Consider the following 18,660-nt stretch of genomic DNA (forward strand, 5'->3'; position numbering starts at 1 on the left):
ATTCCAATGAAATATGTATCAACTGGGAGCAAACTGACATCTTTACAATGTTGAGTAGTCAAATCTATGAAAAGAATATAATCCTTCTAGCTATTTGGGTCTTTAATTTCAGTGGCATTTTAATAGTTTTCAATATAGAGGCCTTTTTATTTTTATTTATTTTTTAAATTTTATTTTAAGTGGGCTCCGCACCCATTGTGAGGCTTGAATTTGCAAGTCTGAGATCAAGAGTCACGTGCTCCACTGACTGAGCAAGCTAGACACCCTGTAGAGGCCTTTTTTTGAAGGCGTGTTCCAAGATATTTTTTGTTATTCTAAAAATATTATTATAGGGATGCCTGGCTGGCTCAGTCAGTAAAGCATGCAACTCTTGATCTTGGGGCATGATTTTAAGCCCCACATTAAGTATGTAGCTTACTTGAAAAAAAATAAAAATAAGAGTGTTATTACAATTGGTATCTTTTCAAGAATTATATTATATATTTGTTTACTGCTGATATTTAGAAATAGAATTGATTTTTTTAATTCACCTTGTATCGAGTGAGTTGACAAATTCACTCACTAATTCTAATATCTAATAGTTTTTCTTAGAATCTTTTAGATGTTCTTCAGGCACAATCATTTTCCCTATACATGACAATTTAATTACTTCTTTCGAATCCTGATATTTTCATCCACTTACCTTATCACCTTTATCATTCCCATTATCAAAAGGGGTATTTTCAATATTTTACCATTAACTATGTTTTCTGTACATTTTTGGTAGATACTTGTAATCATATAATGGAGCTCTCTTCTATGACTAGTTCATTAAAACTGATATGATGAATGGGTGTTAAATTTTTTTGTTAATGCTTTTTCTGCGTCTATCAACATGATCTATGCACTTTCACTCTGTGTCTATTAATGTGGTCGATTAAAATGGCTGGTTTTTATGAGACTGACACATTGCCCACTGTGCTAAGAAGGCAATTAAAATGGCTGGTTTTTAAATGGTAAACAACTTTTTGTGTTCCTAGAACAAGTGCTTCTTGGTTATATTCTATTTTGCTTTTATATATTGCTACATTCAATTGGCTAATATTTTGCTTAAGAGTCTTGCTCCTATGGGAATGAGAGAAAATTGTCTATACTTTTTCTTTCTCACAGTATCCCTGTCAGGTTTTGTTTTCAAGGTCCTGGACCCAAAGAGTTGAGTCTATCTTTTCCTATCCTTGGGTAGATTCTGTGTAAGATTGATTATTGTTTCTTCCTTAATTGTCTGGAAAATTCACTGGTGAAATCATCTGTGTCTGGAGTTTTCTTTGTAAGAAGGTTTTAAATAATGGATTCAATATCTTTGATAGATGTAGGACTATTCTTATTTTCTATTTCTTCTTTAGTCAGTTTTCTGAGTTATATGTTTTATAGAATTTGATTATTTTATTTAAATCATCAGCTGTATTGCAGCAGGCTGTTCATAGTATTCTCTTATAATCTTTTTTAGTATCTACAGTATCTTTAGTGATCGTTTGTTCATACATGGTAGTGATAATTTCTCTTTTTCTTTAAAGTTTATTTATTGTTGAGAGAGAGAGAGAGAGAAAGAGAGCAACATGAGTGGGGGAGGGGCAAAGAGAGAGGAAGTCAGAGAATCCCATGCAGGCTCTGAGCTGTCAGCACAGAGCCTGATGTGGGGCTCAAACCTACAAACCATGAGATCATGACCTTAGCCGAAATCAAGAGTTGGACACTTAACTGACTGAGCCACCCAGGTGTCCCTCGCTTTTTTGCTTCCTGATCAGTCTTATTAAGGGTAACCAATTTTATTAAAAACGTTAAATAGCTGGGGTGCCTGTGTGGTTCAGTGGGTTAAGTGTCCAACTTCAGCTCAGGTCATGATCTTGCTTTTCATGGGTTCGAGACCCATGTGGGACTATGTGCTGACAGCTCAGAGCCTGGAGCCTGCTTTGAATTCTGTGTGTCCCTCTCTATCTGCCCCTCCCTCACTGATGCTCTATCTCTCTCTCTCAAAAATAAATAAACATTAAAAGCATTTTAAAAAAATGTTAAATTGCCAACTTTCAGCTTTGTTGACCTTTTGTATTTTGTATTTGTTATAAATTTTATTTCTGCTGCCATTTCTATTATTTCCTCACTGCTAGTCTGAATTTGATTTGCTGTTCTCCTAATATCTTTCTGAGATGGAAACTTACATAACTGATTTTCAACCTAAAACATTTTCTAATATAGGCATATTTGACTACAAATTTCTCTCTAAGTTTGTTTGTTACACTATTTTAAAACTTGTTGTAAGGGCACCTGGGTGGCTTAGTTGGTTAAGCGTCTGACCTCCGCTCAGGTCATGATCTCACAGTTAGTGAGTTCAAGCCCTGCATTGGGCTCTCTGTTGTCAGTGCAGATCCCGCTTCTAATCCTCTGTGTGTCTCTCTCTCTGGCCCTCCCCCATTTGTGCACTCTCTCTCAAAATAAATAAATAAACTTGAAAAATTAAAAAAAAATTATAGTAAATGATACAAAACAAAATTTGCCACTTGCAAGTGGCAAATTAAACAAATTCAGCAAAGGTGTCAAATATAAAGCGAACACACAAAAATCAGTTGTATTTCCTATATACTAGCAATGAACATTTTGAAAAGGAAATTAAGAAAATAACTTCATTTATAATGGTATCAAAAAGAATAAAATTCCAAGGAGTAAGTTTAACCAAAGGATTTGAAAGGGATATTAGTCTATAGTTTTCTTTCCTTGTAATATCTTTGTCTGATTTAAGTATCAGGCTAATGCCAGTTTTACAGAATAAATTAGTAAGTAGTATGTTCTCTTCATTTTGGGGGAATAGTTAATTCATCTTTAAATGTTTGGTAGAAATCACCAGTGAAGCCATCTGGTCCTGGGATTTCTTTGTTGGGAGGATTTTTTTTTAATTATATATTCAATCTCCTTACTTGTTATAAGTCTATTTAGATTTTCTATTTCTCCATGAGTCATTTTGATAGATTGTGTATTTCTAGGAATTTGTCCATTTCATCTAGGTTATCCAATTTGTTGGAGTACATTTTTTACGGTATTCTCTTGTAATTCTTTTGATTTCCATGAAGTTGATAGTAATGCCTACTCTTTCATTTCTGATTTGAATCTTTTCTCCTTTTTCCCTTAGTGAATTTAGCTAAAGATTGGTCAATCATGTTGATCTTCTCAAAGAGCCAAGTTTGGGTTTTGTTGATTTTCTCTATTCTTTTTCTACTCTCTATTCAATTTACCTTCACTCTAATCTTTTATTTCCTTCTTTCAGCTATCTTTGTGTTTCGTTTGGTATTCTTTTTCTAGTTCCTTAAGGTATACAATTATATTATTGATTTGAGATCTTCTTTTTAAAAAATGTTTTTAAATGTGTATTTATTTTTGAGAGAGAGAGACAGAGTATGAGCAGAGGAGGGGCAGAGAGAGAGAGGGAGACAAAGAATCCGAAGCAGGCTCCAGGCTCTGAGCTGTCAGCACAGAGCCCGACGTGGGGCTCAAACTCATGAACCGTGAGATCGTGACTTGAGCCGAAGTCGCACGCTTAACTGACTGAGCCACTCCAGCGCCCCTCACCTTTTTTAAATGTAGGCCTTTACAGCTATAAATTTCCCTCTGAGCATTACTCTCATTGCACCCTAGAAGTTGTGCTTTGTCTACATTTGTCACAATGTATTTTTTCATTTATCTTGATCCAGTGGCTATTTACGATTATATTGTTTACTATCTATATATTTGTGTCTTTTCAGTTTCCTTCAGTTATTAATTTCTAGTTTCATTCCATTGTGGTTGGAAAAGATATTTTGTATGATTTCAATATTTTTGAATGTATTAAGACTTGTTTTGTGGCCTAACATATAGTCTATCCTGGAGAATGTTTCATGTGCACTTGCTTCATATATTTTGGGGCTCTGTGAATATGTACATATATGTTTAATGTGTTATATCTTCTTTATGTATTAAATCTTTGTTAATATAAATGTAAATGGATTAGACTCTCCAATTAAAAGACAGATTGTCAGTATGAATTTAAAAAACTTTTATCGATATATAATGTCCTATGTCTTTTTGTTTTTTGTTTTGTTTTTGTCCTTCTATGTCTCTTATATCCATTTGTAATTTAAAATCTATTTTGTCTAAAAACAATAAAATCTATTTTGTCTGATAATAAGATAACCACTTTCTTTTAGTTACTATTTGCTTGGAATATATTTTCCTCATCTTTTTACTTTTAGTCTATTTGTGCTTTTGTATCTAAAAGGTGTCTCTTGTAGCATACAAATGGATCATATTTTTAACCTGTTCTGATAATATCTCTCTTAATTTGAGAGTTTAATCTGTTTTCACTTAAAGTGATTACTTATAAGAAAGGACTTCTTTCTGCCATTTAACTATTTCTTTTTCTTTTCTTGTTCTTTTTTTTTTTTTTTAAGTAGGCTCCACACCCAGCATGGAGCCCAGTGTGGGGCTCAAACTCATGACCCTGAGATCAAGACCTGAGCTGAAATCAAGTCAGATGTTTAACCAACTGAGCCACCCAGGGACCCTAAGATTTATATACGTTTTATTCCTCAATCCTCCTTTACTGTCTTTTTTTTTTTTTTTAATCTGGTTGATTTTTTTTGTAGTGTTCTGATTCTGTTTTTAACTTTTCCGTACATGTCTTAGTGATTTTGAATAGTACCAACTAAATTTCGAAAATATCCAAGCACTCTGCTCTCATACATTTCTGTTCCTCCCCTTTCATGGTCACAGATTGCACCTTTTACATTATGTGCCCATTAACATAGACTTATAGTTATTATTTTGTGCACTTATATTTTAAGTCATATAGAACAAAAAAAAAAAGAAAGAAAGAAAGAAAGAAAGAAAGAAAGAAAGAAAAGAAAGCATTACAGACCAAAAGCACAATAATACTTGAGCAACTGGCTGGGTTGGTCCATGGGGCATATGGCTGTTGATTTCGGGGTTGTGAGTTCAAGCCCACGTTGGGCATAGAGCTTACTTGATAAAAATATGTAAATAAATAAAAAGTACAATGCTACTGACTTTCATTTACCTATGTAGTTACCTTTACCAGTGTTTTTTATTTCCTCACATGGCTTTGAGTTACTGTTCACTGTTCTTTCCTTTTAACCTAAAAGATCCCCTTAGCATTATTTCTATGGCAGGTTTATTAGTAATAAACTCTCTTAGCTTTCATTTATCTTGGAATGTCTTATATTCCCCTTCATTCTTGAAGGATAGATGTGCTGGGTACAATTCCTATTTACGGGGTTTCTTCCTTTCAGCACTTTAAATATGGCATCCCATTGCTCTCTAGAGTCTTTTGTTTCTGATGAGAAATTGGCTTTTAGTCTGATTGAGAATACTTGTATGTGATAAATTATTTTATTCTTCCTGCTTTCAAGATGTCCCCTGCTTTCCTCTGACTGCTTAAATATGTTCTTAAACACCTCTAGCGAATTTTTCATTTTATTGTACTTTTCAGCTTCAGAAGTTCTACTTTGTTCCTTTTAGTAATTTCTACCTCTTTATTGATGTTTTCATTTTGTTCATACATTATTTACCTAGTTTCCTTTAGCAATTTGAGAATATTTAAGACAGTGGCTTTAAATTAAAAAAAAAATGTGAGAGAAAGAGACAGAGTGTGAGTCGGGGAGGGGCAGAGAGAGAGAGAGAGAGAGAGAGAGACAGACCCAGAATCTGAAGTAGGCTCCAGGCTCTGAGCTGTCAGCACAGAACCCCAGGCGGGGCTCGAACTCACAAGAACCCATGAGATCATGACACTTAACTGACTGAGCCACCCAGGCACCCCTTAAGACAGTGGCTTTCAAGTCTTTGTGTAAGTCCAATGTCTGAGCTTCCTCCCTCAAGAATAGTTTTTGTCAATTTTTTTTTTTCACTGGACTGGGCAATATTTTCCTGTTACTTATTATGTTTTGTGTTTCTTTGTTGTCATCATAAAAAAACTGAGCATTTGTATATTATATTGTGTTATCTCTGGGAATCAAATGCTCTCCCTTCCCTAGGATTTGCTGTTCTTGATTGTTGGAGCCTCAGCTTGTGTTCAGCCAGTGTTTTTTACTGAGATTCCCTTCAATACTGGGAACTTAAACAAACAAGCAAACAAACAAACGAAACACCTTTCCCTGTCTTTGTGGTTTGGGTCTTATTTCTTTAACACGTACCTAGACCGTTTGAAATCCTTCCTCAATCTCCCTTTCTGGTTACACTGAGCATGCATGTCAGCCAATGGTGGAATCTGAGGGCTTTCTTAGGTCTCTCCTGAGATGCATCTTGTCTCAGGCACATTCGTGTGGCTTTCTGAATGCCCCTGTGTTCTTGAGCACTTTCTAATTTGAATGACCTAATTTCCCAGTAAATTTCTCTCCCCAGTTTCTACTCCCAGGCTTTAGGTGGTCTATTTAGGTACCAACTGTAATCTTTGGCCCCAGGCAGTTTCAGGTTGTTTGTTTGCATTACAGTGTTTTCGAGCAACACCTGCTGCTTTTCTGTGGCGGATTCCATGTTAAACACAACAGAGGCAGGCCTTGCATCAGTCCTTTAGCTAGCCCCCAGGAAGATTAGAATAGACGAATGATTTCCAGGGACCAGGGCTCCATCCCCGGAAGGTGGGGTGTTGTGGAAGACTGCTACCAAGTCAGGGAGGGAGTAGGGCAGATGGAAGTGGTAGTATCATAAAATTTAAAGTTTCCTTTTTGGACTAAGCATTTGCTTGAATGCTGTAAACCTTTGACTGTTTTCCAGAGGTCTGACCAAGTTAGTCTGACAGTTGCCGGGTTTTTTTAAAGATAAATTTTAAAAAATGTTTATTTTTGTAAGAGACAGAGCACAAGTAGGGAGGGGACAGAGAGAGAGGGAGACACAGAACCTGAAGCAGGTTCCAGGCTCTGAGCTGTCAGCACAGAGTCTGACATGGGGCTCCAACTCACTGAGGGTGAGATCATGATCTGAGCCAAAGTCAGTTGCTTAATCGACTGAGCCACCCAGGTGCCCCAAGTTGCTGTTTATTTGTTTTTTTTTTAAGTTTATATGGAGGTATGGGAGTTTGTAACTGCCTACTCTGCCACTTTGATCATGTCCTTCTCCCCACATTGAGGATACACTGTATCCTCATTGAAGATACAACAATCTTCATTGAAGATACAGTGTATCTTCAATATTTATATACACATATGTATACTTTTCAGATATACATGTTCATATACATCTGGAAAAAATGTGTACCCTTATTTTGAAGTAATTGTAGATTCGTAGGAGATTGCAAAGAAATGTACAGGGAAGTCTCATGCATCCTCCCCCCGCCCCCCCCCCCAGTCTCCACAAAGTTACTATTTTATGGAACTATAGTATAATATCAAAATCAAGAAATTGACATTGGTAAGAACCATCCTTCCCCTGCCCCTGCCCCATCCCTAAGTCTCTGGCAACCACTAGTCTATTCTCCACCTCTGTAATTATGTTATTTCATTCATGTTACAGAAATAGAATCAGACAATAAGAATCCTTTTGGGATTAGTTTTTTTTTTTTTTTTTCAGTCAGTATAATTTTCGTGAGGTTTATCCAACTTGTTGTGTGTATCAATAGTTTTTTTGGTTTTGTTTTTAGACTGCTGAGTACAGTATTCCATGGTATCACAGTTGGTTTAGTCCTTTACCCATTAAAGGAGATTTGGATAGTTTCTAGTTTGGGGCTCTTAAAAATAAAGCTTCTGTTGGGGCCTGGGTAGTGTAGTGGACAGTTAAGTGTCTGACTCTTGATTTCAGCTCAGGTTATGATCTCACAGTTGGTGAGGTTGGACCCCATGCTGTCAGTGGAGACTGGGATTCTCCATCTCTCGCCCTCTGCTCCTTTCCCACTTATGCACACATTCTCTCTCTCTCTCAAAATAAATAGGTAACTTTAAATCAATCAATCAATCAATCAATCTGCTATGAACATTCTTGTACAACTTTCTACATGAAAAGAAGTCTTTGTTTCTCTGGGATAAATGTCCAAGAATTGTTGAGTTGTATGGTGAGCACATTTCCAGTTTTCAAAGAACTGCCAAACTATTTTCCAAAATGGCTGTACTATTCCTACCAAAAATGTATGTGTGGTCCACATCTAAGAAAGCTTTATCTCACTCAAGGTTATGGAGATTTACTCTTAAGAGTTTTATAGTTTTAAGTCATATTTAGGTCTACGAATAATTTTGAGTTAATTTTTATGTGTTCTGTGGGACCACAATAATTTTAGGGCCCACAAAATGTTTTAAATCTTTATTATTGGAAGAAAAAATAAGTATACTCTGCTTGGATTGCATTAGTCTTTATACCAATACAAACGTAAGATGTAGTTTTTTTAAATGTAATTTTTAAATGTAATTTTATAATATACATTTTTTAAAATGTAATTTTTAAAATGTAATTTTAAATGTAATTTTTTTCATGTAACTCCAGGGGTGTGTGTGTGTGTGTGTGTGTGTGTGTGTATATATATATATATATATATGAAGAAAGGGCCTCTGAGGTTCTTTCTGACACCAAATATGTGATATCTTTCCACACTAATTCTCCAACACCAACTAAGCATCCAACAATTCAGTTAAAAAAAAATTTTTTTTTTTTAGTCTTTATTTTTGAGACAGAGATAGCATGTGAACAGGGGAGGAGCAGAGAGAGAGGGAGACACAGAATGTGAAGCAGGCTCCAGGCTCTGAGCTGTCAGCACAGAGCCTGACGCGGGGCTCGAACTCACAAACTGTGAGAACATGACCTAAGCCTCATGAACTGTGAGATCATGACCTGAGCCGAAGTTGGACGCTCAGGGACTGAGCCACCCAGGTGCCCCCAACAATTCAGTTTTGACATCAACTCCAGGGGTAAGCTCTGACCCCACAGCTTTAGGGCTGAGTCCCACAAGCCTGCCCCTACTTCAGATGCCAGTTGCCAGTCCTATGGGCCACTTGTAGTTCTGTCTGAACAAATTTGAGGATTCCTAGAATTCCTCCTCAGGTTTGATAATTCATTAGAATGGACTCATAAAACTCAAGGAAACACTTTACTTACATTTACCAGTTTATTATAAAGGAAAGAACTCAGGAACAGCCAAATGAAAGAAATGCATAGGGCAATGCATGAAGGGAGGGGATGCAGAGATTCCCTGCCCTCTCTGGCCACCCACTTCCTAGTATTTCCTTGTATTTACTAACATCCCTCTAATCATGTGTTGAGTCTTTGTAGTGACCAGCTCCCAACCTGAAGCTCCCTGGGAGCCACGCCCTCTCATCTCATTAGTATAAACTTGGGTGCGGGTGCGGTGGAAAGGGGCTTATTTTGAATAACAAAACACAATCCTATCTCTCAGGAAATTTCTGAGGTTTTAGGAGCTCTGTGACAGGAACCAGGGACAAAGTCAAGTGGTATTTTTATTATACTACAGCCCCCAGAAGGCAAAAGTGCATAGGGGCACGAAAGTCATAATGTAGTTCTGTCAGTTGAATAGCCTTCTTAGCAATCCAGTTGTAAAATTATGGCATCTTGGAATAGGGTGATGGTAGTGGGCAGCCAGTGAAATGGATAGGCTTGGGATATTGTTTAGAGGCAGAGTCAGCTGGACTGGCTGATGGATTGGATGTGAGAGGTGACTGAAAGAGAGGAAGCAAGGATGATTTCCAGATTTTTGGTTTGAACATCTGGGTGGATGATAGTGCCGTCCACTGAGAGTACTGGGAAAGGAACAGGAACAGGGGATAAAATCCAAGCTCTATTTGACTTGGTAAGCTCAAGATGACTAGGAGTCATGAAGTAGAGATATTAAGTAGCCAGTTGGATTTTGAACCTGGATTTGGGTGGAGAGGTCTGGGCTGGACAGAAATTTGAATGTCAAAGAGTTGGATGAGTTCACCTGGGGAGAGTTAAATGGAGGTGACAGGTAAGGACTGAGCCCTGGAGCATTACAACATTTAAAGATTGAGCCAAAGAAGAGAAATCAGCAGAAGAGTTTGAAAAGGAGGCTCAGTGAAGGAACAGGAAAATCAGGACAGTGAGATGTTGAAGGAAGTTCAGGGGGAAAAGTGTTTCAGGAGAAAGGAGTCTTGTCAACTGTTTGCAATTCTGCTGAGAGTGTCATTTTAGATAAGAATAGAGAATTGACAATTGGTTTTGGAAACAGGGAGGTTGTTAATCTTGATAAGGGATCTTGAGAGAAGTCAAAGCTGGATCAGAGGGGCTGAGAAGGGAATGTGACATGAGGAAGTGGGAACAAGGGCTGTAGAGAGATCTTGAAAAACCTCTCGGAGAATTTATGCAGTGAAGAGAGAGAAATAGGGCAGTTTGGGAGATTTTGGAGCCAATGGAGGTTTGTTTTAGGTGGGAGGAATTTCAGTATGTTTATATGCCGATGGGAGTAATCTAATAGGGGAAAAAGTAATGATGTTGGAAGGGCGAGGTGATTGTAGGAGTAAAATTCTCAGGAATGTGGGAGGGAAAGGAATCCAGGTCACTGGTAGAGGGACTGGCCTTCATAGGCACAGGGACACTTCATTCATAGTAACCCAAATGTAACTATGCCTGTAAGAATAGTTTGGATGGGGAGAAGGGAGTTCATGTCTGTTATCTTTTAAGTTTTTCCATGAGGTATGAAGCAAAATTGCTAGCAAAAAGTGGGGGTTGGAGAGGAGGTATAGGAGGCTTCCAATAGGGAGGAAAAGGTGTGAAATAATTCTTTCATCACATCTACTTAAAATGTCAGTTTTTTGGAGAAAGCCCTCCTTGCATTAAGTCCATCTCCTTCCAATCGCTATTCTTTCACTGGACGCTTTGTTCTTTTCTAGTACTCATCACCATTTGTAATTGTATCTTTATCACTTGTCTGTACCTCCATTAGAGAACTACAGGAGGGCAGGGACTTAGTTGTATTTAATTTTCCGATGTATATATAAAGAAACAGGACTGGTACATAATCACTAAATAATTGTTGAAACAAACAGTTAATGAACGAACGTCTTCAGAATTTTGTCTTAGGTCACCCCCCTGTCAAGTGTTTGGGCAAGTCACTTTCCCTGCCTGAGCTTTCATTTCTTTCTTTTTTTTTTTTTTTTAATTTTTTTTTTTAACGTTTATTTTATTTTTGAGACAGAGAGAGACAGAGCATGAACGGGGGAGGGGCAGAGAGAGAGGGAGACACAGAATCGGAAGCAGGCTCCAGGCTCTGAGCCATCAGCCCAGAGCCCGACGCGGGGCTCGAACTCATGGACCGTCAGATCGCGACCTGAGCTGAAGTCGGACGCTTAACCGACTGAGCCACCCAGGCACCCCCTGAGCTTTCATTTCTGACTATGTACATATGTGTGTGTGTGTGTGTACACACTGTGTATATGTATATATATATATATATATATACATATACATACATATATGTGTGTGTATATATATATATATATATATATACATATACACACATACATATATACACGTGAATTGTAATCTCTGCTCTGCCCACTTCACCGCACTGTCATGAGCAGGATCTGAGCTAATAAATCTGGAAATGCTTCATCAAGTGATCTTCAAATGTAACGGATTGTAGCCTCGAAGGTAGCAGGTGCTGAAAAGGACTCGCTGATTGGGGGAGGGGGCCATTATAGTTTCTGTGACTGTAGGCATCGAAGCTTTGCAGCAAGGTTCTGCAGGCCGCGGAGGGGCGGGGCTCAGGCCGGCAGCCCACTCGCTCCGGCCTTTCTCTGGAGGAGCTAGCCAGGAGAGGATGGGGGGCGGGGAGGCCGAGGGGGGAGTAACTGTCAAACCTCCCCGCTTGGCGCCATTATTTAAATGGTACGTGCCCGTCTCCCTGCTGTACGTGCCCGGGGCGGGGCTCCGAGCGCCCGGAGAGGGGCGGAGGCCGGGGGCGGGACGGGGAGGTGGAGGGGCAAGAGGGGACGGGCCGGGGCGGGGCCAGGCTGGCTAGAGGGGCGGGTCTAGCGGCGGCCCCCGGCGAGGTTCAGTGCGCTTGCGCTGACAGACGCAAGATGGCGGACAGTGCGGAACTAAAGGTAAAGCGCAGCTCGAATTCACTTCTAATATTCGGCCGCGGAGACGGCGCCGCTGCTGCCGGGGGGGATGGGTCTGACCCTGGGGGGCTGCTCGGGCCTGACTCCACCCGGGCCTGGAGTTGTAGGGAGGAGCGGCGCGCCCGGCCCCAGCTGAGGGGGCCCGGCAGCGGCGGGCCGCGGGCCCCGGGTGCCTCGGGGGCGCTGACGGGTCGTCCCCGGCGTGTTATTGTTGTGGGCGCCTCTGGCGGGGGTGGCGGGGGAAGAGATCGGGAGTCGGGAGGTGGGGGCCTCGGCTGCCCCCTGGGCTCGGCTTCCTCACCTTCCAGCCAGCCTCCCGGCCCCCCCATGGGGAACGGGGGCTGGGGCAGGGTGCTCGTGTAGGGGGGATTGGGAAAGCTCCCCGCCGCCGCTTCCTCTTCCTCCTTTGCAGTCCCGGGCTGCTGTCAGGAGCTCTCCTTAGACCCCCGGGAACTTGGCTCCGGCCGCCCCGCCCCTCAGTGGCTCCCTGCCGCCCCCACCCCGGAGTCGGCTCTCCCCGGCTGCCCGCCTGTCAGGAGGCGCCGGGGGTGCCCAGCTTGTGGGCAGCGCGATCTTGGGGCATTGGGGCGGGGATGTGGGGAGAAGCTCCGGTAAAGTTTAGTGAGCCCCGGGCCGGCGTTGGGGTTCGGCCGAGGGGTGGCGGGGGAGTCTGCCTGGGCGGGACGTTACTTTCTCTCTGATTCTGGGCAACCGCGGGGGGGGAGCCCCCCCCCCCGAAGGGTGTGTATTTGGAAGCAGTGGTGGGTGGTGGGAAGCAGCTACCTCTCCCTTCTTTTCCTTCTCTTCCTCTGGCTGGTGCGGAGGGTGAGAGGAGCCTTTGGGGGTCTCTGCACACACCATGATGGCGATGCTATAGCTGATGGAGGTGAATGGTTCGTGTTTATATCCCCCCGTTGCCTTTTGTTTGTAGGGACATCTTGCTGGCCATGTTGATTTGAACGAAATTCTCCCCTCACCCTACTTCAACCCCCGATAAATAGAACGTTCCTCCGTTCCTCTCAACTGTACCAATTACTCACGCCTCGCGAAATTGGATGAAAGGGTGCCCCCTGTTCCCCGCTTTTTCTCCCACCCCAGTCTTCTTTACCTGATGATGGCTTCTTTACCGAAGCAGATATACCCACCACTACACAAGCCGTTGGGGGAGGGCGGGTGGAACCCTTATGATTGGATTGTGACAAATGGGGCTCCGCTTGAATAATTTTGGTTTAGTAGCAGGCAGTTTTAACTAACGCGTATTATTTCGAGGCTCTGAACGCGATATTCCCCTGTCTGTGGCTTCCTGTGTGTGAGCCAAGCAGCTGGTTTTATCTTGACCCAGAGAACTGACATCTCTGTCAGAGTGGAGATGGGGATACACACTTGTAAATCTTGGGTGGGGGTGCAGGGGGGGCGGGGGGGTCCTCTTTCCATAATTAATAAAAATTATTTAAAATTTATTTTCTCTGTTATACTGAAACGACAGCTTCTAGAACAGCCAAGCGCCAGGTTTGTTTCTGGAGAGTTTTTCTCTGGAAAGCTTCGCTGAAAGATCGGTTTCCCCAGTAATTTTGCAATGTTAACATTCCAAAATTTGTGTATTAAGTAAGGCACTGGCTTTGAATGTCACTCTTTTTAAATTGACTTCTAATTACAAATTAATTTAAGGGAGAGCAGATTTGGAGTGGTTGGTTTCGTTTTGTGTTTTTTTTTTTAATCCAGTTTCAAACTATTGACTGAAATGAAAAAGCCTCAGGAATTTCAATATTCTGAGGTCATTAACTCTTGAAATGAAAAGTACACAAGTTTAATAAGATACATGTCTTCTGTAGTTTTACTCTTGCGATGTAGTCACTATGTTGCTATGATCTGTACCTTCTAATATTTATTTTGTTTGGAATCCTTTTGAGTGATAGCTAATCAGTTCTGTTGTACACGGGCCACAGAATAAAGCTGAAAAGCTTGGGCTGGCTATATTGTCACTCTTGATGCTGTCCAAAGAAACTGGTATGGAAAGCACATGCTGGGAGATTTCCTCCTTTGTTCTTTCTCATTTTAAGAAAGTGCCTTTGGGGATAGATCAGATCCCTGGTGTGAGTCTTGTTAGGTAAAGTTTCTCTTTGCAAAAATGAGGCTGTATCAGATAAATGCTAAACACTGGGGGGAAACATTATTTTTCTAAAATTGGTCTCCCTTTTTGCTCTTTCAAAAATCTACTTGAATTTTTTTCCAGAGGAAAAACTCGTCTTGTGTTCCTGTAGTACAATTTTTTTCAAATTATAATAACTGTTTTGACATACTGGTTTGTCACTGTGTGTGCCCAATACTTTGAGAAGCTGTGATAAATTGCTTAGCTGGTGATAGCTGTGTTAAAAATTTTAGTACTTGATTGTGGTTGGATTTGCTGTTCTTTTTTTTTTTTTTTTTTTTTTTTGAGGTAGATGATCTTAGGAATGCCTACCATAGTTATTTGAGAATGTGTGTATATAATTTTCTGTGCAGTAAGCTTTGGAAGATACTCCTCTCGGAAATTATATTTTCTGATGGGTTTTTGTTTTTTGTTTTGGATGTAAATAGCATTTATTCCTAATAAGATAGGAAAAGTCAGAATAAGATTTAAGAAAAAGCCAGATTTTTTCTCATAGTTTTAGGTGAAAATACAATACTTACAATGGATTTCCAACTATGAGGCTTTGAGTAAATACCGTGACTTTTTTGTTATCTTACTTCAAAACCCACATTTCATTTTGCTGTGGATTGTATTCAAGATTATTTTCCTCATGGCCCATTTTAGTAAGTCCTTTTAAATCTATAACAAATCTACAAAGATCAGATGGGAAGACGGATAGGTCTGTATCTCCTGTAGGAATAGTGCAAGCTGCAACACTTGAAGATACTGCCAATAAAAATTAGATTGTGAGTCATGCATATCAAAAAGAATTCTCTGTGCACATTTGTTTATGAAAAGTGTAATTTTTCATTAGGGGAATACCCGTAAATGACATTTGTAAGAATGTAGAGTGAGCATTTTATTATCTTTGGGAACTTAAAAAGAAGGAGGGTGTGATGGCCAGATGATCTTGGAAGTTAATAATCTGACAGCTTCATGTAGTTTCTCTTAGAGTACTTCTTAATTACAATTTTTTTGCACTAAAACTCAAATCAAGTTACATTGCCATTTTAACTCACAGGAGGAACAGTGGGAAGGAAGAAGTTCATTTTAGTGGAGTAAAATAATGGAATTCAATGGGAAGAGAAGCCATTCTTTTATTATTTATTTTAATATTTATTTTATTTTATTTTAGAGAGAGGGGAGAGGGGCGGTGGAGGGGGTGGGGAGAGAATCCCAAGCAGGCCCCATGCTCAGCATAGTGCCTGTCGTGGAGCTCGATCCCACAGCCCTGGGATCATGACCTGAGCCAAACTCAAGAGTCGGCAGATTGAGCCACCCAAGCGCCTTGAAGCCATCTTTTTAAAACATTGTTTTTAAAGTATCTATAAGCATGTCAGTAAATTCTGTTGTCAAAGTCTGCCTCTTTATTTTCTTTTTTTTTTTTTTTTAATTTTTTTTTTTTCAACGTTTTTTATTTATTTTTGGGACAGAGAGAGACAGAGCATGAACAGGGGAGGGGCAGAGAGAGAGGGAGACACAGAATCGGAAACAGGCTCCAGGCTCCGAGCCATCAGCCCAGAGCCTGACGCGGGGCTCGAACTCACGGACCGTGAGATCGTGACCTGGCTGAAGTCGGACGCTTAACCGACTGCGCCACCCAGGCGCCCCAGCCTCTTTATTTTCAAGAAATAGCCACTTGATTTTGATCTTTGTGGTGTGAATTGTCTGCCTCTCTTTCAGATAGAAGCACATAAATCTGACAATCTATTCATGGATTTGATTTGAATCTCCCTAACTTGGTTTTGTGTCACGTGCCACATTTAGATGACTTTTGTTTTAAGTCACCATTTTTATGAACAGTATTTAAAAACAATTTATAAAACACTTTAGTTTTTAAGGATTTCATATAATTGTTTTGAAATACTGGTTTTTCATCCACAGTTTTCTCCTGGGTCATTGTATTGTCTTTCTTTTCAAAGAGTCTCTTGTAACCACTGTGAATTGTAATAGTGCTTAGTGGTGAGTCCATAGCTGATTAACCTTGGGTTTCTCCTGGTGAACTCTATCAACATGTTGCTCCAGGGTTCTTGCTGAAGCTTTTTGAGTTCAGTGTAATTTGTACCCTTTCTAGGTGGTAGCTAGGGATAAGGAAATTAAATGGCTCATGGTTGTAGTGGGAACTGGGAAGAAGTGTTAGGGTTTCTGAAAAATTGGCTGTTTATGATGATTGTAGCCTTTAAAAACAAGACCCCTGGTTCATTACAGAATTGATTGTGCTGTTTTCTGAAATAATTTGCTCTGGTGTTATGCACCATTTTTTTTTTTTTTTAATATTTGGATGAATTATTTTTATATGGTAATTTCCAGTTAATAATGTATCACATTATCTCATCTGATCTTTCTAACCGTTCTTTGAGGTAGGAAGGCAGGTAATAGCTCTCTTTTATTGATAAAGTGAGACCAGAAAGAGTAAGCAACTAGCCCAAGGTCATACAAATAAAAGTGGCAGGGGCTTGAACCTAGGTCTTGTGATTTCAAACCCTGTACTCTATAGGCTGTTGTAAAGGTGCCATGTCAGTCCTGGAGACGTCTACGGTGCCTTGCTCCCAAAGAATTTTAGTTATGTTGTTGCTAATACTTTCCCTCTTGCTCTATGCCAGGGTATTTTTGGATATTCCTTGGGCTTTTTGCAAGGAAGATTTTGGAGTTTGTTAGTTGGAATCATAGATGTTTTAATTCTTGCAAATGTCATTTTACTTTGAATATTTCAGAGAATGCTGAAAAGTAAGCAGAAAAAATAAACACCTGTAATCCCAGCACTTAGAAATACCATGGTTAACATCTGGGTATCTATCCGTTTAGACTCTCTGTGAGCATATGTGTATGTATATTCATCACAAAAAGAGATCACACTTCTCTTTATTTGTAATCTGCTATTTTCATGGCTATCTTTCTAGGTTAGTAAATATAGGTCTATGTGATCATTTGAAAGGTAACATTGTATTTTATTCAGCTAGTACCTTATCATTGAACAATTAGATTATTTCCAACTTTTTGCTATTTTAAACAGTGTCTTAACAAACAGCCTGATCTAAAAGTTGGCAAATGTTTTTTTTTATAACAAAATACATTGATATGACAGAACTTTTTCTGTGCTGTAGGCAGCACAGCAAATGGTATTTTGATTAGATGGAAGTGTTGTGAGTGAAATAAGTAATTCTTGATTTGTTCATTGTACTTTTGTTTCTATTTCTGTAAACCTATCAGATAAGATTATTAAATGATGGCAGAGATATATTCTATAAAATATAAGTAAACATTGCTTCTCAATCAGAACTTTTGATAAAGTATGAAATAGAGTATCAAACAGCATTTATAATTTATTTCAAGTGTGCTTGATTTTTGAAATTGTATCACAGTAATCAAATATCGGAAGTTTATGTGCCTTGTGTAGATATGCATGTGTTTTTAACTGACATTTTAGGAAAAGCAGTGTTCAGCATTAATATAGATAAAGTGGAAATGAGAATTTGCCTTACTCATTTTTAATCTCAAAACTTAAGTGTTGCCTTAGTATTATATTGGTAGGTAACATTGTTTTGAGGTGGCTGTTATAGAAAAGAGATTACATAGTCAATGAAGTATTTTTCTATTTTAAGAAACTTTTATGGGTTAAATCAATAAATGCACATATCAGTTGAGTTAAGAATATAATTTATGCGGGGTGCCTGGGTGGCTCAGTTGGTTAAGCATTCGACTTCAGCTCAGGTCATGATCTCACAACGCTTATGTTCCAGCCCCATGTCAGGTTCCCTGGCGCCTGCTTGGGATTCTGTGTCTTCCTCTGTCTCTGTCCTTCCCCCACTCACGCTTTGTCTGTCTTCCAAAAATAAACGTTTATATATATATATATATATATATATAAAATATATATTATTATATATATATTATTTGTGCAACATCTGAAAACTACTGCAGTGTAGAAGGAACAGTTAAGGGTGTGAAATTGATCAAACTCAAAAGTTGATCACCTAGACTTGAATTTATGTAACAAGTTTTACCATGAGGATTTTAAAAAATAGGTGACAAAGAAATTTTAAGTACTTAGTTTTATTTTATTATCAATTTCATAATTGTCATGTACTTTTTACTACTCTTACTACAAAATATGATTATACTTCCCTTTCCATGTTAAAAATTGTGGGACTTCTATTTCTTTTGATTCCCTCTACTTTTGGTTTAAGTGGTATCACATGAAATGATAACCCCCCCCCCCCCCCCCCCCCCCCCCCCCCCCCCCCCCCCTTCAGAATTTTCTGGTAAAACTTCATTCTTTGTAATGAGTATCCAAAACTCAGCAAAATGAAGAAACTATCTTTTTTTTCCTTTTCTGTTTCACCTTAGATCAAGCAAACAAAATACATCTAAACCCTTTGAACACCACCCAGTAAC

The 18,660-nt window shown here is 39.5% G+C and overlaps 1 protein-coding gene across 6 annotated transcripts in view; it reads left to right on the forward strand.

Moving 5' to 3' along the window:
* The first annotated feature begins 11,762 nt into the window (after positions 1 to 11,762).
* The window catches only part of PIAS1 (protein inhibitor of activated STAT 1), a 125,393-nt gene continuing 118,495 nt past the window's right edge, over positions 11,763 to 18,660 (forward strand). For 3 of the 6 annotated variants that reach the window (XM_049611797.1, XM_049611801.1, XM_049611802.1), the window contains exon 1: positions 11,979 to 12,077. In XM_049611797.1, coding sequence (XP_049467754.1) covers positions 12,054 to 12,077 — 24 coding nt within the window. In that variant the 5' untranslated portion in view covers positions 11,979 to 12,053. Of the gene's footprint in view, positions 11,860 to 11,977; positions 12,078 to 12,124; positions 12,982 to 18,660 lie in introns of those variants that run through there. The other 3 variants (XM_049611799.1, XM_049611803.1, XM_049611798.1) reach the window with 3 other exon arrangements.

Source organism: Panthera uncia (assembly GCF_023721935.1).
Source record: "Panthera uncia isolate 11264 chromosome B3 unlocalized genomic scaffold, Puncia_PCG_1.0 HiC_scaffold_1, whole genome shotgun sequence".
Classification (NCBI taxonomy): domain Eukaryota; kingdom Metazoa; phylum Chordata; class Mammalia; order Carnivora; family Felidae; genus Panthera; species Panthera uncia.